General features: G+C 35.5%; 3 protein-coding genes across 5 annotated transcripts; all 3 read left to right on the forward strand.

Moving 5' to 3' along the window:
* Positions 1–4,726: 4,726 nt before the first annotated feature.
* Positions 4,727–8,561, forward strand: LOC147285119 (nuclear transcription factor Y subunit A-3-like). Its single transcript, XM_086243995.1, has 6 exons — positions 4,727–4,870; positions 6,253–6,526; positions 6,817–6,932; positions 7,012–7,083; positions 7,449–7,610; positions 7,874–8,561. Exons 1-6 carry the CDS (start codon positions 4,850–4,852, stop codon positions 8,273–8,275), a joined length of 1,047 nt encoding a protein of 348 aa, XP_086100121.1. The 5' UTR covers positions 4,727–4,849; the 3' UTR covers positions 8,276–8,561.
* A 1,095-nt stretch (positions 8,562–9,656) lies between these two features.
* On the forward strand, positions 9,657–13,287 carry WAV2 (alpha/beta-Hydrolases superfamily protein). Of its 3 annotated transcripts, none has more exons than XM_086244252.1 (8): positions 9,657–10,108; positions 10,391–10,426; positions 10,583–10,661; positions 10,796–10,850; positions 10,954–11,070; positions 11,559–11,723; positions 12,089–12,329; positions 12,945–13,287. In XM_086244252.1, the coding sequence occupies exons 1-8, from the start codon at positions 9,871–9,873 to the stop codon at positions 12,962–12,964; spliced, it is 951 nt and encodes a 316-aa protein (XP_086100378.1). In that variant the 5' UTR covers positions 9,657–9,870; the 3' UTR covers positions 12,965–13,287. The 3 variants fall into 3 exon arrangements, with proteins under 3 accessions (XP_086100378.1, XP_086100377.1, XP_086100379.1); XM_086244251.1 differs by having other exon boundaries at positions 12,939–13,286; XM_086244253.1 differs by having other exon boundaries at positions 9,658–10,108; positions 12,844–13,282.
* A 405-nt stretch (positions 13,288–13,692) lies between these two features.
* On the forward strand, positions 13,693–18,337 carry LOC147285121 (PHD finger protein ALFIN-LIKE 3-like). The gene is made up of 5 exons (XM_086243242.1): positions 13,693–14,559; positions 14,776–14,808; positions 15,921–16,149; positions 16,691–16,826; positions 17,829–18,337. Exons 1-5 carry the CDS (start codon positions 14,457–14,459, stop codon positions 18,087–18,089), a joined length of 762 nt encoding a protein of 253 aa, XP_086099368.1. The 5' UTR covers positions 13,693–14,456; the 3' UTR covers positions 18,090–18,337.
* Positions 18,338–21,373: the final 3,036 nt, after the last annotated feature.

Here is a 21,373-nt window from a genome sequence, read left to right on the forward strand (position 1 = left end):
ACCACGGGCCACCAGAGAGCACCTTTTGCATATCTTCCTCCAAAACAAATTTTGCAATGTAATAGTCATTATGAATATCAACCAAAGACATTGGACCCTTAACACCCCATTTATGCTTCAGTTTCTCCAAAATGAAACTGTAAGCATGAGATCGACCCATGAATTTGATGATAATAAAACAACGCCACGCAAGACAGAGACGATCCGTAACATTCTCAGAGAAACGAATGGCAGGTATACAGCTAGGCTCAACAATACAATCACCCTTCCTAAGAACAAGATGATCTTGGTCCAGACCCTTTAAACCCGAGAGATCCGAATTTAAGAGCATATCCTTGAAAGACGCTGAGATAAGCGTCGCATTCTGTACAGGAGAAGAACTAAGGACACCATCATCAATAATCGTCGATTCAGGTCGGAGACGCTTAGAACCACTACCAAAAGAAGGATCATCACAGAAGGATTGCTCCCCGGAGGTCGGAGAGCAGCCGGATCGGAAACCAAAGAAGCTCCCGCCACCGCTATTGATCAACTTTAGACAAAGTGAAAGCTTTTTGATTTGACACACAAACTTTTGTGATTAACCCAAGTGGTGAGAGTAGAGTAATAGTTATAAACTTATAATTAAAAAAGAGATAATTAAGTTTGGTTTTTTTAGAAAAATAATTTTTAGATAGAAATCAAAGGTGTTTTAAAATTTATAAGAAAATCATTTTAATTCATAATAAAATCATTTTAATTCATAATAAAATCATTTTAATTTATTAAAAAATTATTTTAATTCATAATAAATTATTTTAATTTATAAGAAAATTCATTTAATTCATAATAAAGTCTTTCTCGGATTTAAAGGATATTTTCTCTTATAGGGTGTAGAGTTTGCCTAAAATTCTAGAGTTAAAACCTAACATAAAGCCGTCAAAGAAAAAAATAAAATGACTTGATTAAAATCCCTAAATCACTACCGATCTTAATCTAAGAAATACTCATAAAATAGACTGGACTCTAAGTTTCCCTAATTAAAATAAAGCTATAATTCAATTTTCATCCAAGGTAATAAAGAAAAGAAAAAACAAAAAAGGCTTGTAAAGGCTTAAAACTTATAAGCAAATTGATTTGTAGAGGTTTTATTGTAAGGAAATTCACAGTGAGGCCTTTATTTTGATTATGATTCTAATTTATTGGACTAAAAAATAAAAATCACTACTCACAGTGGGCTGGAAAGAGTGATTATTATCTGGCCTGATACCATTAGTGATGTCCATATATGATCATCACTGATTCTAATTTATATCCATTGCGAGCCTGCCCACGTGAAGAGAGAGGAGAGACAAATGATGTCAGATAATTACAGTTGACGCGAGGCCCATGTGTTTGGCCAATCAAAATTCATCCTTTTTTTTTTGCCAATCAAAATTCATCAATTCTTTAATTATTTGTTTGAATTAATTAAACTACCGAAACAATTCGAAAAAATCTAGAAAAATTTGAAAAAAAAAACTCTAAAAATTATGACATTGAATCCAACGGCTATTTTCACATTTTTTCTATAAATACCTCATTTACTTCATTATCCTTTGAAATGATATAAATTTGTGTTGTGTGTGAAATTTTGATGCATTAATCTTTATTAAATGGTGCATTAGATCAAGATAATTTATTTGTAAATATACGTAAAATTGGACTTTTTTTTAAAGATTTTATTAAAATAATAACATTGGTATAATTTTTATAAATAATTACTTTATAAATTAAAAATTAATGATCAATTAATTAAGATTTGACATAATTTAATTTAGAAAATTAGGATTAAATACCAAATATCAATAGTTTTTTAGTAAAGCAGCAAGACACTGATTTTTTTTAGTTTAGGTACTAACCTAGAGTAAAACATTTTGGATTAGGTCACAAATCAGTTTGTTATACAGTTGTGACTGTCGAACAGTTACAGTTGTAATTGTCGAACAGTCACAGTTGTGACTATTTAAAATTTATAAAAAATCAAAATTTTTAAGGGTTTCATAATTTTGATTTAAGTTTGGGGGATGAAGTCCTATAACTCAAAGACTAAACATTAAAGTTTAAACCTTGCATATATTGAAAAAACAACAAATCAATAAAAAAGTTATGATTGTTAGACAGTCACAGTTTGATATAAGCATGTTTTTTAAAATTGGTACCTAAACTAAAATTTAGTACCTAAAGTGAAATGACATAAATGTTTTAGTAGTTGAAATGAAAAAACATTATAATTTGGTACCTAAAGTCAATGAACCTAATTTAATTTGGTACAACAATATTACTCTAAGATATTACTCTCATCACCACTAAGAATACAATAAATATATAAATGACTTATTCACTCTTAGTATTATTCAGATAGAAATCAGGTAACTATTCAGACAAAAATCAGAATTAAAATTTCTTCATCATCATTGTGGAAGGCCTAAAAATGACGCTCAAATTATAACTCGCGTCTCACTTTCGCGAGAAATGAAAAGAAATATAGGGGAGAATGGGCGCTAGCCATACACTTTCTACAAAATTAATAAAAATGACCATTTATACGTACCATGGGCATGGTTATTATCAAGGAGTAAAATTTCGGTTTCGAGGAAATTTTCGATGGAAATTTCAACAGAAATTTTCGTGGAAATTTCGATTAAAATTTCGATTTCGATAAAATTAGATAAAAACGACGGAAATTGTTATCAAAATATGGAAATTTTGAATGAAACTTGACCATATGTTTATTTAACATATTATCTACTATATTAATAAAAAACATTGAAGAAACCAAATTATATAATAGGTTTCATGTGATATAAGATGAATATAATGCGCGTTGGAGGCAAAAACTGTTAAACAAAATTAGTATAATGAATAATGAAATCAGTATATTCTTTATACTCTATAATTTATACACTAACCCTAATACTAAACCCTATATACTCTATATATTTTAATACTCTTTATACTCTATAATCTATGCACTAAACTCTATATACTGTATGTTCTTTAAGATATGGACCATATGGTATAAGATATTATGATTTAGGCCCTTTAGGGTATTCTTCCCCACCAAGCACCAGCCCCCTGCCTCTCTCCCCCCAACCCAGTCCATCCCCGACACACCCCCCCTCACCCAGCCCCTTTTCTGTGAGACCCTGTATTTTCCAAATAATTATTTTAAATATTTTGAGAATTTATTTTAAGGATTTTGAGAATTTATTTGGAATTTAAAAAGGTTTTAATTTAATTTTAATTATTTAATTATTTTTGTTTTAAATTAGGCTTGACCCAAAGTTAACTTTTAAATTTAGTAGACTTTTGATTCGGACTTTGGGCACGTTGGATAGGTCTCGAGTTCACGAGTTCGTAGACACGTAGCACGCGTCGATCGGAGTTATGGTTTGAAAGTTACGGACATTTGAAGTAAAGGGCAATTTTGTAATTTTTACAAAAGGGGTTTTAAAACCCAAAAACCAGATTTTTATCCCATTCTCTCTCCTCTCTCCTGGTTCTCTCTCTCTCTCTCTCTCTCTCGCGTGCCTCACCTTCGCCGCACCTGCCACCGGCGCGTGGCGGCGCGTCCAGCCATGGCTGGCAACGGGACCGGCCCAGATCTCCTCACCGTTCTTCCTTCTTCCTCCCCCTGGTGGCGGCGCAGTCCAGAAACCTCCCCCGAGTCGCGAACCAGCTGAGGCCGATCCTTGGAGCTCCGGCGGCGATCTCACTTTTCCGGCGACGACGCGACCTCCCATCACTTGGGTTGTCTTCCTCTCGTCACGGTGAGTCTGCCCATGTGCTTCCCTGGCTCCGACGACCCCGCACGGCGGCGGATCGAAGATTTTGCCAATTTTCCCGAAACCAGCCCCCAAACCCAGTCGAAATTTCGCCAATTTCGCCGAAATTTCGTCGAAATAATTACCGAAAATAATTAGGTATGTGATAAAATTTCGGTGACCCAAAAAAACGAAATTTTCGACAAAATTTCACCGAAAATTTCGAAATTTCATTCCTTGGTTATTATTACTATAGACTAAGTGCAGATAAAATGTATATGGAGTTATGGACCGGAGCTGAAGTTGAAGCTTTCTCTTTCATTTTAAGCTGAATCAGAGAAAAGTTGACGCTTTTGTTGCAGAGGTTTTATGGCAAATACATCATTAATTACGTCTTAGGTTGGTGTGTCTTCCCAATGTAGTTTTTCTCAAACGTCATTAGTAGTGACTTCTATATTTTTTAATTTTTCAAAGTTTGAAAAAAATAAAATTATTAAAAATTAACGAGGATAAAATAGAAAAATGGTTTAAACATCCCAATCTACTAGAATCTTCACTCGCAAAAGCGGAGCGTGGACACAACCCATATCACAGGAGAACGTAACGTAAGCATAGAGTGGGCCATGCGCGTGGTCAACCAGGTGACAACCACAGTGAACGGCGGCTGAGATAAAAAAGCGAATGCAGCCAAGGGTTAAGGGCGTGTTTGGGCGTGCGTGTGGGCCACCAAAGAAAAGAAAAAGACAAAAGCTTGAAAATACAGGAAAATACAGAGAAAGAGTTAGTCACAGAGAGAGAGAGAGAGAGAGAGAGAGAGAGAGAGATGGTGGTGGGTGGAGAGTGCTTTTATTAGGAATTTATGACTCTTTTTGTGTGCCTTGTGTTGTCACAGCAAAGCCCAAGAACAAAGAAAAAGTATTAGAGAGAGAGAGAGAGACAGAGAGAGAGAGAGAGAGAGAGACTGTGGAACTGTGGAAGAGTGTTTTATTAGAGAGAGAGAGAAGTTTCAAGAGAGGAGACATGTCCAAGCACATCCCAACAGCTATTTTCTTTGCTGCTTATTCATGCCTTACCAGATCCCAAAGGTCTATCTCTCTCTCTCTCTCGCTCGCACACACTCCCTTGATATTTTTCATACTTTTCCTGTCTCCACTCTCCTACTTTCTTATTGCTTTTTATCTTTCTTCTTTTTATTTTTATGTTTGTCCTTCCCCCCCCTTTTTTTCTTTTTCTGCTCCATCTCTTTCTAGCTAGACGGTTCATTTATGGGTGTAGAATCTGAGTGGGTATGTTTCTCTTTGCTATTTACTGATTGCATGTGGAGTTTGGGATGATGGTGATTTTGTTTTAGTTGTTGCTGAAGATGGGAAAGTGGTTCTGGTAAAGTTGTCGCTTTTATTAATTGGTTTCTGGCCTTTGCTGTGTTGGGTACTTTGCTTTCTTATTTTTGGTTATGGGTATTCTGGTTCTCACATTTTCTTTTTATTTTTCTATATTTTTCCTGCATCTTATTTGTTTATATTTTAAAATATTGTTGTTCCACTAATACTAGTGGGTTTGTGGATATTGCTTTGTTCTTCTGGGTTTGAGTGAGTAATGGGAGGATCGAGTAACTTATATATTATTATCTGAAAATCTTTTTTTTTTTGTGTGATGGGGTTGTTCTAAAATTCTCATGTCTCTACTTATTGACTGATTTGCCTCTCGTTGATCTGTTTCTGTTTCATGAGGTTGGGGTTTGATTTGCTGCCTACTGATGCTGCATGTAGATGGAAAGCTCTCTTGTTTGTAATGTTTACTGAACTAAAAGAATGACCGGGTTTTTTTCACGCTGGGTCTTTTTCTTTAATTTCTTGACACAGTAACTGATATATAAAGTATCGCAGTCTGTAGAAACTTATGGAAACCTCTCTTTTCTGTTCTGTGCATGTGGAGTCTGATTTTTCATTTAAAAGGTGTTAGAAACAAGAATTCCAAAGTTTTCTGTAAATGCTTCATCTGCCTGCGTAAATCTGATATAAAATGGCAGAGGTTGCTGGGGTTTATTATGGCATAAGATATTAAGAGAATGTCATTTGTTATTTTCTTGGAATCATTCATGGTTGTATTAGAAGAGAATATAATGTTCAGTAAATCTTTTGTGCTTTCCAATTCTAAGTGTTGATTAATTTGTTGCGTAATTTCAATTCAATGGCGAGCTCCTATTCTTTTTCTCTTTTGTATGGAATATTTATTCATGTTAATTGTATTAGAAGAGAACTTAATGTTGTTTGAATCTTTTTTGTGCTTTAATTTCTAATGAGATTGCTCATGTGCTATAATGCACAACGTGATTGAATGGTTGCATACTGTGCTATTACATGTACCCTTTTATAGTTTTATGTGTTGATCTGAGTAGATAATCTGTGTCAAATATGAGCTACGTGGTTCTTAATAAGAATGTTTTGGATTTTGCAAAAAAATTCAGGACACATTGATAGAATTAGCTATACCAACTCAAAACTTGGACAAGAAAATCTTCAATCAAAGTTCTGTCCAGTCAATGCCCCTTAATACTAATTGCATGTTGTGGAACCCAAATGAACGGCAAATTCCAGAGTCTTTATCCAAGGATGTAAGCTTCACGCCGCAACTTCATCATGATGCAAAGCATTTAGGACTTCAAGTACAACAAGAGCAGGGATCATCCACAGCACAATCTATTGGTCAATCTCAAGATCAAAGCAATTCATCAGAATCTGGTATTTATACTCCTGGTATTATGATCTTATCATAATATTATTCTGGTATACAATTTTATTTGGTATCAGACTTCAAGAGTGCACTGGTATAATGATGAAATTTTTTTCTTATATGTCCTAAGAAGTGAAATTTCTGAAGACTGAGAGCCATTTATACTGAACCCTTACAAATTTGTCATATGATACATGCTCGATACTCATATCAGATATGCTTACCACTATAACATTCTTTGTTCCCCTTGTCTTCTTGTGCTTGTTGAGTTTGAATTAGTTGTTCCCCATGCACCCAGGTGAAGATGAAATATGTGGCAAGGGAGTTGAAGGGAAAATGAAGCCAGTTTTCTTGCTGAGTAATAATCTAGATCTCATGTCGAATCCTTCTCAAGTTGGTTACAACAATTTAGCGGTAGGTTGTTCTGTTATACCCAGAATTTAACTTGTTAGATGGTTGTTAATTTATGCTGTTCCTTCCTTACACCTGACAGGGTCGCGTACCATATCCTTATGCTGATCCTTACTATGGTGGGTTCTTGACTGCATATGGACCTCAGGCTATGGTAAGTTTTCTTGAGTACATTGTTTTCCTTTACCAATGATATGTGGACTGTAGCTACAATGCTACCCCTACTCCCTTATATCTAGAAGCAATTACTTGTAAGTAGGAGTCTCTAATTTGCAAAAATGTGTTGTACCATAATCATTCACATTATTGTGCCAAAGGGGATGCAGCTAATTATTTTTAACTTTATGAGATGAATTAATATTCTACCATTGTGCGTCTCGTTGGAGAAACAATTTTTTTTTTTTGTCCACTTTATGATTTGAACACCTCCATTTAGATTATACTTATTAGTTTTTCATAATTTCTTTTGATTGTCTCTACTTTTTTAATGTACTTACAATTGGAAATGACTGAATTCAGCCCCAGATGGTTGGGATAGCACCTGCACGAGTTCCATTGCCTCTTGATCTTGCAGAAGAGGGACCCATCTATGTCAATGCAAAACAGTACCATGGAATCCTCAGAAGGAGACAGTCACGGGCAAAGTTGGAGGCTCAAAACAAACTTCTCAAAGCTCGAAAGGTACTAAGTCACCATCCATTTGAAATCTTTTGCTGGTATTATATATGTATTTAGTTTTGGATGCATTACTTACATAACCCAAAAGAAGAAATAAAAGATTGTGCGTAGAGACCAGAATCTCATCATATTACTCATCATGTCAATGGAAGCAATTGTGTAGCAATTGATACCTTACCAGTGCTCTCCTTTTTTCTAACTTTGTTCTCTTTTTAAATGAATAGAGGCTTAACCCTCTTTTTCTTGTCACTTTTAAATGAATGCAGCCATATCTTCATGAGTCTCGGCACCTTCATGCCCTGAAAAGGGTAAGGGGTTCTGGGGGACGCTTTCTCAGCTCAAAAAAGCAGCAACAATCTGATCAGAACCCCACCAATAGCACTCATCATGTTTTGGACTCCACCAATAGCACTCATCATGTTTTGGACTCCATCAACCTACATCAGAAAGATACACGGGACACAGAAAGTCATCACTCAGGAAGCAGCGAATACATCACTACCATTGCAACCCGCTTAGACATAACCAGTGTTTCAAATACTGATGCTATGTTTCGGCAGCCAGATCACAGATTCTCAGGCATCCCTCCCCACGTGGGCGGGGGCATGCACTTTAGTGGGCGGCTTATGCGCGCTGGAACCCAGCATTGCGCTTCAGTTGTCCGGTGAGTGGTGAGCATGAACAGCACCATCTCACTGGTTTGGGCAATTCATCCTTGGCTTTGTCACTCTACATTTTACATTTTATGCTTCTAATGGGAATGGCGTTTTGAGACCTCTGTAATGTAATAGGGTCTATATGGATACTTTATAAATCCAAAGATATTAAGCTAGATGTCATGGGATTGTGTTCGAATTTCACTTTGGTGTTCCTTTTCTTATTACTAAACACTGCGTGCATTTGTGACCTGAAAGAAAAGTTTGATTATTAGTATTACTTATTAGATTCCAAGACTGTCATTCTTGCAACAAATCCTTTGCGATGTTTTGACAATTTCTTTGCAGAAATTTGGGTTGTCATCTATGTGAAATATAATACAATTCGAAATTAGATTCCAATATAATATGGAATATCAAAATTAATGTGAGAGTTGAACTTTTGTCGAATATAATAATATATGATATAATATGAATAGATGTTATTAATATTTTTTATAAATATAAATAAATTATTCAATAATATTTTTACATATTGAATTAATTATAGGGATTACTACCATTTTGCTCCCCAGACTATTACACTTGTATCAGTTTGCTCCCCAGACTTCTAATTTGGAAAATTAAGGACTCTGACTTTTTCAATTTTGACAATTGAGATTCTTTTGTCAATTTACACATTTTTTATCCAAATCTTTGAGGGCAAAATGGTCCCTTCCAATTAGATCTTATCATTTTTTCCTCATGCATCATTTTTTCTCTTTTATTTCTTGCTAAATTTTGCTTGATCATCTCGAAATTTTAGATGAAAAATGTATAAATTGACGGAATAACCTTAATTGGCAAAATTGAAAAAGTCAGGGTCCTTAATTTTTCAAATTAAAAGTCTGGGGAGCAAACTGATACATGTGTAATAGTCTGGGGAGCAAAATGACATTAATCCCTTAATTATATGATATATTAGTTATATTAAAAAAAATTCCATTAGATTACCGGTTCAATTACAATTTCAAGTTTAGGTGGAGATCTATAATTTCATCGGTAAAACACATAGATACATTTACAATAAAATTTGACTCCCCCTCCCCCTCTTTACACCTCTCTCAACTCAAAAGAAGAGAGAGAAAAACATAGAATCTGCACTGTACAGTCTACACATAGGCTACATAGCCTTCCAATTATTTAAAAAAATTATAAAATTTGAAAAACTTCTAGAGAGTAAAGACTAATAAATTTTTTTGTTAATTATCATAAACACAGACCATAGTATAGGACCTCCCATGTGGACCAGGTCCAAGGCTGGAAGAACAGAAGAGATATCCAATTGACAAGGCCCCACCCTCACCTATAAATCGAATAAATAACCAAAAAAAAAAATCTCAATGTTCCTTTTCCTTCAAGTTTTTTAAAAAATTCCGGAATTTCAATCCCACGAATTTAATTTCTCACGGAAATTCCATTTTTCACTTTCCAGAGAGGTTTTTCTTTTTTTCTTTTAATTTTTCGTCCCAACTTTACAGAGCGTTAAGACTTGGCCAATCGAAGAAGCCCAGAGTTAGAGCCATCAGACCAAGCCGAGCAAGAAAGAAACACAGCGAAGCCAAGCCATGGTGTCGTACGTGAATGCTCTGCTGTACGGCGTCGGAGGTCTAGTCGTTGCCGGCATGGCATTGCTTGTCGCCCTCCAAGAGAGGCTGGTCTACGTGCCGGTCCTGCCGGGCCTCGCCAAGTCCTACCCGATTACCCCGGCCCGGCTCCGACTCACTTACGAGGACGTCTGGCTCCGATCCCCTGACGGCGTTAAACTCCACGCCTGGTTCATCAAGCTCTTCCCCAACTGCCGAGGTCCGATCCGACTCTTAACCCGATTCGTTTTCCTGTTTTTCTTTTGCTTTGGATTAGCTTGACTATCGGTGAATTTGGTTGTGGTTTCGCTCACCGAATTAGGGTTTGCTTGGTTTGAGGGCATAGTGCAATTACTAAAACGCAGCAAGCTTATAATTCGTCCCAAATTCTTGTAATTAGGACCTCAATTACTCTGTTATTTTGGGCTGCTTTTGAATTTACTCTAAGATTCTCATATTCTTTCTGGGCTTATAAAGTTGTTTTTTTTTTCTTGCTTTGCAGGTCCAACCCTTTTGTTTTTCCAAGAAAATGCTGGAAGTATCCTATTTATCAGAATCATCATGACTATTGCTACAATTTGCAAACATTAGCATTGCATTGTGTTTGTGATTTTTGCATTCTAGTTTACATGTAATTTTCGTGAACTTATGAGGAGTCCGATATACTTTGTTGGCCTTGACTACTGACCTGCAGATATTGCTCATCGTCTTGAAATGGTCCGCATAATGATACAAAGGTTGCAATGCAACGTATTTATGCTTTCATATCGAGGGTATGTGCCTGCTATGTTTATAGCTTATGGCTTTGTTATTTCAGAAGCAGTTTAACTTGGGTTAATATATGACGTTGAACAAAAAATTGGGTTGACATATGCGTACTTATAGTCTTATGTTCATTGATATACAGTTATGGAGCAAGTGAAGGATATCCTTCTCAGCATGGAATTACAAAAGATGCTCAGGTATTTTTTTTTGGGTTAACAGATGTATTAAAGTCTACTGTACTTTTTTATGTATTAGTGCTGTATGTATGTATGTATGTATACTTTTCTTTCTTTTTGTTAGGTTGCATTGGATCATCTTTCTCAGAGGACTGACATTGACACATCTAGAATAATTGTCTTTGGAAGGTCACTTGGGGGTGCAGTTGGAGCTGTGGTTACTAAAAACAACCCCGATAAGGTATCACCCCAATAAATCTTTTCCGACATCATGTTTTTCCACTTACATGAGCAAAAAGGAGGGTCAGGTTTGGTGGATCTCTGTGACGACACCACCCCCCCCCCCCCCCCCCCCAACACACACACACAACACTTTTTAAACTATCTTGTTTATTTCATTCTCACTTCTCTTTCTATGGTGGAATATGCCAAATTTGGTTAGCTTGACGTGTTCTAGCATCTTAAGTTTCTCCAATTTTTTTAGCCACTTTTTCTTATGATTATTTTTTAGTCACCTTTACAACATCCTCATTCATATTATGTTTTTATCAATGTGTGTGCAGTGAATTTCTACTTCTCTGACAACTTAATTGAATCAATATAACTAGTTGCAGTGTATTGTCAATTTCTTTGATCAACTTTGAATCTTTGCCACTAGGTTAAAGGCCTTTAAATTGTATAGTTTGAGTTGGTAGGCTGAAATAGGTTTTACCTGTTTATGCATTGCAGGTTGCTGCACTGATAGTGGAAAACACTTTCACATCTATTTTGGACATGGCTGGGGTTTTACTGCCTTTCCTGAAGTGGTTTATTGGAGGCAGTGGTTCGAAAAGTCCTAAAATTCTTAATTTTCTAGTACGTTCTCCTTGGAGTACAATTGATGTCATTGGTGAGGTGAGCTTACTTGGTTAAAAAATGAAATACTATGCTAGACAAATATTGGTCACCCTTTTCAATTTTCTACATCATCCAGTTTTTTATTAAAGGCACCAGTCAATTGTTGGTCCTATGCAGAATATCTGGGTGAAATAAAAGTATTTTAGCCAGGTTGCATATATTTGGTTTTGGCAAGTGTAAAAATCTGTATTGATATTACCTCTTGCAATGCTAGTACCAATAATACATGATTTTTAAAGCTGTAAAACTCCCTTGCTAAGTAGCAGTTGCAGTGCCTTAAAATCAATAAAGTTCTGTGAGCCACTTTTCTTGCTGATATCAGAAGTTTACTGATCCCTCATGTATGACCATCTTAAATGTAGATTAAGCAGCCAATCCTCTTTCTGTCTGGCTTGCAAGATGAGATGATTCCTCCGTTCCATATGCAAATGCTGTATGCTAAAGCAGCTGCTCATAATAGGCGATGTGTCTTTGTGGAATTTCCTACTGGCATGCATATGGATACTTGGCTTGCTGGTGGTGATCAATATTGGACATCGATCCAGGAGTTTCTTCAAGAACATGCTCCAGGGAAAAAAGACGAATCATCGAACAATGATACTGGTAAGTTTTGGGTAATCAAATCTTCTATAATCTTATGCACATGCACACACAAAAGGTGAATGAAGGAAAACACTGCTGAAGATAATGAAACTATGTAAGAATTAAGAACAGAGCAAAACAAGAATCTTGTTTTTGCACATACTGAATTGTGTAGTTTAGGGATAAACATGGGATGGATGCGGCTTACCACATATCAACAAGCATTGTGGCTGATGCTGTCACGTTGATATTGTTGATATTTTTGGAAGCTAATTGTTCTCCCTCCTTGGGAAATACTGTATACTTTGTGTAGTTGAACCCTAAGGATGGAAGTCCCTGGTCTTCACAAAATTTAGGATTCATTACTTAAGTTCTTATCTAACTTGCTTATTTTGCAAACTACATGATTTATATTCATCATATTTTTGAAGCTTTGCTTTTTTTTTTTTTTGTGGTAAAATTAGTTATCTTAGAAGCCTGTGCTTGCTTTTCTCCTTTGGTTATTGATGCTTAAATTTTCTTTCTCCACTCTCAGATGTGGGGGCGAAGTGATTGGATGGATTTTAGACTTCTCCAAGCATTATGATTGGCTTCCCGCAGGACTCAAACAATTTGTTCCTTTTTTTGAAGCTGCAGCAATTGAAAGCTCTCTTTGAGAAGTGGCTCCGCCAAGACCTGCTGCACCCCTTCGGGTTTTTCCTGTTGAAGATTTTTTTGTTGGTTTTACAAACTTCAGAAGATGCAGACAAAATGTGAATGCCTTCTATATATACTATATGACTTCTGACATACACCCTCGATACCTAATCTGCCCTGACTAACCACCCATTGTATGAAATAAGAAGTCGCTAGAAATGCAAATATATGTTGTGTTGGTGCAGTATTTGTATCTCCATTTATGGTGCTTTAGGACAAATATTGATTTGAAAAATGTTAAGTTTGACATTCCAACTCATTCGAAGTTTGTCTTTTTGCATTTTGATTACATACAGTAAACATGAAAGTGATCAGAGCATAGTTTCTCGAGCAATGAGATAATGTACTTGTGTTTAAACTTTTCTTCAAACATAATCCAATTTGGTTGGTGATTTTAAAGTTATGTGGGTTGTACTGAATGGTTCTAATGGTAAGAGTAACTTTCGTCTTTGATCCCTCAAACCTAACAAAGAATCGAAATCATGGGCTTGAGCTTCTTGGCCCATCATTAACCCATATATGACCTTCAAATTTCAGAAACGGGCCTAACTACCAAATCCACTGGAAATTATGGGTGTTTGTTAGTGGCATATCTGTCAATTTCCAAATCCTCACCTCCAACTCTATATAAGTGCGATCAACGCAATCCTAAATGCCTCGCTCAGTCCCCCGATTTTCCAAAATCCAAATGAGATTGAGAGCTCCCAAATCCATAGACTCAATGGTCCGCACTCCGTTGCCGGTCACGGCGGTGCTCCTCCGCACCACCCACCGTGGACCGATGGCAGCTCTTGCTCAAGATCAGTGGTACAAACCGTGACACGTGTATTATGCCTGTACGAAATCTGATCCTACAGGCATGGGACCCACTGAAGTCTCTCATAGACTCATAGTAGCCGTCGCCAATTGCCTTTCGGATCTAATCGTGCGACTGGAGACGCAACACAAGCCCATACTAAAATATTTGGTTATCGTGTGCTATGTGGACCACCGATTTTAAGCAACAACCGCAGTACCCAGCGCATTTCAACATCAACATTGCCCTTTTCCCACACCCAAAAATTCTATTTAAAAACGGTTTCGAGTCCGCAAACCTACAGCCAATCCTTCAACTCCACGTCATCCAAAACCCTTCCATCAAAGAAAATTCCTTTTATTTAATTATTATTTTTCCCCTTTCCCTCCTTTTAAAACATCCCCAATCCTTCTCTCTGTTTCTCTCTGACTTCTCTGCCACTGAAGAAAAAACGTTGCGATTTTTGGCTTCTCTTCTGCTGCTGAAAACGTTGCATCTACATAAATAAATAATTAAATACCACTTGGAAAGCAATCTATTTACGATTCTACCCTTCGCCTCCTTCTTTCTTCAGTCTCATTTTTCTCTTCTCTGAGCTTTTAGCTCTGACGAGAGTGACCGGTTGAGAACAAAAGCTCTGACGAGACTGTACGGACATGGAAGGAGGAGGAGGAGGCGCGTACAGCCCACGCACTGTGGATGAGGTTTTCAGGGACTTCAAGGGCCGTAGAGCCGGCATGATCAAAGCTCTTACCACTGGTCTCTCTCTCACTCTTTTTTTTTTTTTAATTTTGAATTTTGTCACGTTACTTTGACATTGTATTTGTTGCTGTTACTAAGGATTTTCTTTTAATTTTCTATTATTTCTGCATTCTAAAGTGTATTTTATTTTTCTAACTTTATTTCTGCATTCTAAAGTGTATTTTATGTTTCTAACTTTGTTTCTGTTATTTTTTTTAAAAAATTTTGGTGCAGATGTTGAAGACTTTTACCAGCAATGCGATCCTGGTTAGGGTTCTATGCTTTTGTGGATATTTTTATTTTATGGTCATGGTTCAGCTTTATACTTGCACGAAGGGGTTTAAAAAAAATATATGGAAAAACACATAAAAGTTCATGGTAGCATTATGAAAACAAAGTTCTTACTTTAGGTACAAAAGAAAATTTTGTGTTCTTTGTAATTGTTGTCTCTCTTTCTCTTCCATGGCGTTGAGTTTTTTTTTTTTTTTTTTTTTTCTTTCTATTTTTTTTTTTGCTGGGGGGGGGGGGGTTATATTGAGCTTCTGCAACTTGGGGTCGAATTATTTGTTTTAATACAAGAATAGTATTACTTTCTGACTTTATATATGGAGAATATTGAGCTTCTGCAACTTGGGGTCGAATTATTTGTTTTAATACTAGAATAGTATTACTTTCTGACTTTATATATGCAGAATATTAGCTACTTTTCTAGTATAGGTGCTTTAACATTCCCCCCTCCTTTTATAATTGCATTGATGGCAATCTAGTTTCCCAGTCGCTTGTTCTCTTTTTTCTTTGGTTTATTTGTGTTACTGATTTTACAGTTGCTTATTATTTGCTGTGTTGTGCTGATTGCAAAGTTTATTTTTGAAAATCCGACCTTTCTTCGGGTCATGCAACTCTTGTTAGGCTTTGATGTAATTGATTGGTCAGGAAAAATGCCTTTACTGAATTTTGTAACTGCTAAACAGATCTTTCGGTTCACTTTTTTTGTGGTCGTCAGAAGTGGAAGATCCTTTTCTGTGGCTTGGTATAATGTAATTCAGGCTATGGTGAAAAGGATCTTTTAAATATGTGTTGATATCGATGACTTTTTTTTATCTAATTAAGCTTGCATTTAGAATTATACCAATCTTAACAAATCAAATAGCACAACTTATCTGTGGGTTAGTATTTGCATCCTAGTACTGTTATTCCTGTCTAACATTTCCATTTGCAGTTGCTTGTTATGGTTTTGTATTGTGTTATCTTCCTTTCTGGTTTTTTTGATGCTGTAGATACATTATGGTAAGAAATGATGGAAATTTTGTATACCTCTGCGGCATCCATATGGTAAGAAGTGATGCTTATTGTGTTTAACTAATTGTTGAATGTTTCAGACAAGGAGAATCTTTGTTTGTATGGATTCCCTAATGAACAATGGGAAGTTAATCTGCCTGCTGAAGAAGTTCCTCCAGAACTGCCAGAACCTGCTTTGGGCATCAACTTTGCCAGAGACGGGATGCACGAAAAGGACTGGTTGTCTCTGGTTGCTGTGCATAGCGATGCATGGTTACTATCAGTGGCTTTTTATTTTGGTGCCAGATTCGGTTTTGATAAAGCTGATAGGTGTGTTTACTTTCCTTCCTGCTTCTATATTATGATTCCCTTGGGATGAATTTCATTTTTTTGGGGTGGGGATAGGGTTGACTTCCACTGAAATCATAGGGGATTGGCCCTCCAATGATTATAAATTTAGAATACGTGACCTAGCATGGTTAAAACTGCTTAGCTATCTGATTTTTATGTCTTATAAAAGATTATAGTTTCGTTCTTTAAATTTTTAAACATACGTGCATATCATGTATATGCCAATGTTCTTGGATGTTATTTTGTTCCAGCACTTTTTAGGATTAAGCTTCTGTTCCTGCATTCTCAATTTAATTTTAAGCTAAATACCAAAAGAAATTTAATTTAAGCTTGTATATCCTTGGTTTTAATAGTGGTTAATAAGCTGGAATATCCCTTTGCTGAAGCACTAATATTTTGTTCTAAAACCAAATGAAAAAGAGAGCAAAAAACTGGTTTAGGCTGAAGAAATTCTTCTATGTAAGAGGCTCAAAGTGATTAGGTTGTGATTCAATAATTCTTTATCTTTCTTTTTATGCAGGAAACACCTCTTCAATATGATAAATGATCTGCCAACAATATTCGAGGTTGTGACAGGCTTGTCAAAGAAACAGTCAAAGGAGAAGTCATTAGTTTCAAATCACAGCAGCCATAAGTCTAAGTCAAACACTAAAGGGGTAAAAAAAGATATATGTTTTCTAGTTTAGTTTTATCTCTCTACCATACCTATCTCTCTACATATATAAAGCAGGATCATTTGCCACTAGTGTATACTATTGAGCTTTTTCACCACTTAATAACTATTATAAGATTTCACTTTTACAATCCCACTATACGATTTAATACTCTAATGATGCAGATGCCAAATTTTAAGCTGCTCTGTTATAGGGAACCCTTCCACCAATAAGATTCAAGTTCTTGTATAAAAGCGTATAAGAAATATTAATTTCTATTATGATATAAATGAAACGCTTAGAGATTTTTGCTTTGATTATATTGTTCATAGCTTATGCTAACTGGATTAGTTAGTTGTCTTTTATTAGGGTTTCAGTTTTCACCAATCCTACTATTGGATTTAATGCTCTGATGTCCACATACCATATTTCAAACTGATCTGTTACGGATAGCCATTCCTCCAAGAAGATTCAAATTTAATATAAAATTTTAAGGAAATAACTGATTCTAATACAATAAAAATGGAATGCTTAGTGTGCATGCATGTGCATGTGTGTGTTTCTATTATAAAAGCGTATGAGAAAATAACTAATTCTAATATGATATAGAAAGAACAAGAATTGCTGTGTGTGAGTGGAACTTGTATTTGTACAAGTGTGTTGCCTGACACTTACTCAAATATTATTCAGTATTTTGTCTTTGAATGGCTTAATGTAAATGAATTGGTGCCAGTTAAGTTCTGTAGAAGCCATTACCCAAACTCATTTTAGAAATGATCTTGTTGTGCAGCTGCCATGGTGCAGTGATTCCCTTTTTTTCCCGATAAGCAACAATGGTGCAGTGATTACCTAGAGCATTTAATACTTTCTAAGTTAGGTCCTAATGCTTCATGCTAGTTTTATTTTACACAGCTTATTAATTGCTTCATCATGTTTCATCATTGTATTGATATATTATTGTGTTTACATGTTACTTACTGCTACCAATTCTTTATCCGAGAACAGCGAGGCTCTGAATCGGGCAAATATGCAAAAATGATGCCAAAGGATGAGGACGAGGAACTGGATGAGGAAGATGATGATGAGCATGGGGAGACTTTGTGTGGTGCATGCGGGGAGAACTATGCTTCAGATGAATTCTGGATTTGTTGTGACATATGTGAGAAGTGGTTTCATGGAAAATGTGTGAAGATCACTCCTGCCAGAGCTGAGCACATCAAGCAGTACAAGTGCCCCTCATGCAGCAACAAGAGAGTGCGTCCTTGATATTACAAGGTGGGTTAGTCCCGCTCCCTTGTAATTATGTCATGTTGGATAGAGCTAACTATTTAGTGAAGTTTTCTCCATTTGAGCCTAGGGTGGCACAGCCTTTCGAATTAGTGCTTTCTTGTTATTCAGATATATTAATATTTCATAATTTGCAGTATCTGAACATGTGTTTATGTGATTGTAAACCGAGATAGTATTTATTTTAACTGTTCAATGCATTTGTTCTGTCAGATGCCGAAAGGCGCCAAGTTGTCCTGTCTCATTCAATTTTTTGATATTTGTTAGTTGATGCATTTTGACCAGATAAATGATTTGCTTGTGTGTGACAGCAAAGGAAGTGTATCTTTATTACTAATTTACTTCGTACTTGGGGAGGAGGTGTGGGTTTTAGACTCACCAAGTCTGTTATTAGATTAATGGTTGGTGGTTTTCTTGTCCTTAATAATCTTGTCTTGAAATGGCTTTTGATCAGGTTTACTGTGCAAAAATGATAATTAAACAAGAATTAAAATATCAAAGGCACATCGCTCGGTTCAGAATGTTACGTTTGATTTACTCAATCTAAAGAGGCTACACAATTGATGATGTTATCTTTCATACACCCAGTAAAGAAATATTACCATAATTCTATTTTAGGAAAAAAAAAAATTTACATGTTTTGCATAAAACAGCTTGTGATAACAGTGTTTAAAGCACATGATGGATTGCATGCTACAATATTTGATTCATGGTCTGGTACCAAATGTAAGTCTTCCTTGCCAATAGGTATTAAATGCAACTAATTCTTGCACTCGTAGCAAATTGTCATATAACTTTGCACATGATTCAAATCTGCAAAAAATATAAACATTTAAGCATTTATGAATGAATTCATGTATGGTAGTACAGTGTATAAAAAGAAAAGCTACCACATCGTACCTTACTTCTGTATACCTTTCTGTTTATCTAATTTATTTATGTGAAAAAAAGAACATTAAACCTGGTGATTAAAGTCTTATATAGAGGTGTTGTGAGTGCAAACTGCACATATACAAAAAAGAAAAAGGACAATAGGAACATTAAACCCATCAACAGGAAGAGGGATGAAGAAGGTGAGAGGGAAGCTCCTCCAACATATATACTTGAATCGTTCAATCAATTTTTGCTTTCAAAATTTGTTTTAAGAGAATATATTGGTTTTAAAAGATTGAGTTTGTAGTTCGACCCACCTCCAAATTATCGAACAAACTTTTTATTAAGGTTATATCTCCTGGTAATTTTTTTAGGTATCCATCTACTTTATTAAATATTCCAATTTGGTACATACGTTTTCAGTTTGAACAATGTCAAAGCATGTGATTTTTGATAATTCTGATGAGCTAAAAAGGTCCAACCTTTTTTTTTTTTTTTTGGCCAGGAGAAAAAAAAAAAAAAAGGTCCAACCTTAAATAACTGAATGAAGGGGTAAAATGAAATATACCCTTTTCTATTTTACTATATATGTTACGGACAATTGATGATTGACCATATCTAGGAGCCATTTTGGAAAAGGGGGAATATGCTTGTAATTGTATATAGACATGGAGAGAATGTGTCCTTAGATTAATCACTAAATTAAGGGATTGTCCCATGTAAGAAGAGAAAAAAAGAGAGTGCTAGAGTGTCCTATTTGTGCCACATAAGTCTTTACAAAGACTATATATTTTAACCTTTTTACAAAATATTATAAAACTTACATTACAAAAAAATATTTTATCCCTAAATTTAAAAAACCTAACGTGATCTCTTCAAAAAAAAAAAAAATGAATAATAATAATAATAATAACCCGAATTTACCCAAAAATTTTAGATCGATCTGTTTAGATCTCTAGCTATTCTTTACCAAAAAAAAAAAACTTTTAACTCTGTTTTCAATCCTTTTTTTTTCGATGTCACATTCCCTCCTTAGCCACATGGTAAGTTTTAATAAACTCTTACATGCATATTCACCAAAGTTGGTTGTCGATTAGTGGGGATTATATACTGTTTGGTTATTAACAAGACTACCACAATATGCATAATTAGGTGTTTAGTTATTAGCAATTTAGACTCATGCCTCTCTAATTAGTCTTAGGATCAAAATTTAAAACTTAGGCATAAATTCAATTTAGACACATAATTATATAAGCTATTTCAACGGAGTCCATGAACTTTAAAATATTTCAAATATACACCCGATCTATTATCTAAATTGAAAAATGAATTTCTGTCTATTGATTCGTTGAGAGATCAGTTAAATGATAGCTTGGATTTTGCTGATCGGGATGAATTGGCGACGTGGCGCTATTTCAGCAAACATTTCCCGCCAAATGAGCGACACGGGCCCACAATTTAATAATAATAGAGAGAGAGAGTTTGTGGGCCTGTGTCAGGGGTTAGGTGGACCCGTGTCGCTCATTTCGCGGGAAATGAGCGACACGGGTCCACCTAACCCCTGACACGGGTCCACAAACTCATCATCTCTTTCTCGCTCGTTGAACACAAGTGAGAGATTTATATTCTAATTTGGGGGAAAACGTGATGTTTTTTGGAGACTAAATGGTCAGGAGAGCGTTCGACGAGCAGGAAAGAGGTAATGGGTGTGTGGGCCCGTGTCAAGTGGACATGTGTTGCTCATTTGGCGGGAAATGTATGCTGAGTTGGTGCTACGTCGCCAATTAATCCCCGTTAGCAAAATGCAAGCTGACATTTAACTGATCTCTCAAGAAATTGATGGACGAAATTTCATTTTTTCAATTTACATAATAAATCAAGTGTATATTTGAAATATTTAAAAGTTCGTGAACCCCGTTGAAATAGCATATATAGTTATGTGTCTAAATTGAATTTATGCCTAAAATTTATGAACGATAGTTGTTAATAAAAAAAAGTCATTCATACATAAATCACTTTTGATGAATTATGGCATGCAGTTTTTGTATATAAAATCATTGAAACTGTTGTAAATGTTATTTGATTGTTTAAAACTGAAATAATAAACGGGATTATTATTATTATAATTTTTGTTAGATTAGTGTAAATCAAATCTTTAATCTATTCTAATTTATTACTCTACCATTCCTCACCATAATTGGACGAATTCCAAGAGCAAAATGTAAAACAAGTTTCATAGTAAGTAGCAGAGATTAATGAAAGATAATAGAAGAGGAATTGGTGAGAACATTTTCATGCATTCACACAAACGATTGCACCGGTAAGGCTTTGTATTTATATTAGAGCCAAATAAACCCTGCTAATTAAGCATAACAAATTTACAAACCGAT

The sequence above is a fragment of the Dryas octopetala genome, chromosome 5, assembly GCF_963921425.1.
Source record: "Dryas octopetala chromosome 5, drDryOcto1.1, whole genome shotgun sequence".
NCBI lineage: Eukaryota > Viridiplantae > Streptophyta > Magnoliopsida > Rosales > Rosaceae > Dryas > Dryas octopetala.

Excerpts from the sequence above, each read along its gene's own strand:
- LOC147285119 (XM_086243995.1), top strand. The coding sequence starts at position 4,850 with ATGCCTTACCAGATCCCAAAG. Across the intron at positions 4,871-6,252 it reads TGCCTTACCAGATCCCAAAG|GACACATTGATAGAATTAGC; the intron begins GTCTATCTCTCT and ends AAAAAAATTCAG. Across the intron at positions 7,611-7,873 it reads AACTTCTCAAAGCTCGAAAG|CCATATCTTCATGAGTCTCG; the intron begins GTACTAAGTCAC and ends AAATGAATGCAG.
- WAV2 (XM_086244251.1), top strand. The coding sequence starts at position 9,871 with ATGGTGTCGTACGTGAATGCTCTGCTGTACGGCGTCGGAGGTCTAGTC. Across the intron at positions 10,109-10,390 it reads GCTCTTCCCCAACTGCCGAG|GTCCAACCCTTTTGTTTTTC; the intron begins GTCCGATCCGAC and ends CTTGCTTTGCAG. Across the intron at positions 11,724-12,088 it reads CAATTGATGTCATTGGTGAG|ATTAAGCAGCCAATCCTCTT; the intron begins GTGAGCTTACTT and ends TCTTAAATGTAG.
- LOC147285121 (XM_086243242.1), top strand. The coding sequence starts at position 14,457 with ATGGAAGGAGGAGGAGGAGGCGCGTACAGCCCACGCACTGTGGATGAG. Across the intron at positions 14,809-15,920 it reads TTACCAGCAATGCGATCCTG|ACAAGGAGAATCTTTGTTTG; the intron begins GTTAGGGTTCTA and ends TGAATGTTTCAG. Across the intron at positions 16,827-17,828 it reads CTAAGTCAAACACTAAAGGG|CGAGGCTCTGAATCGGGCAA; the intron begins GTAAAAAAAGAT and ends ATCCGAGAACAG.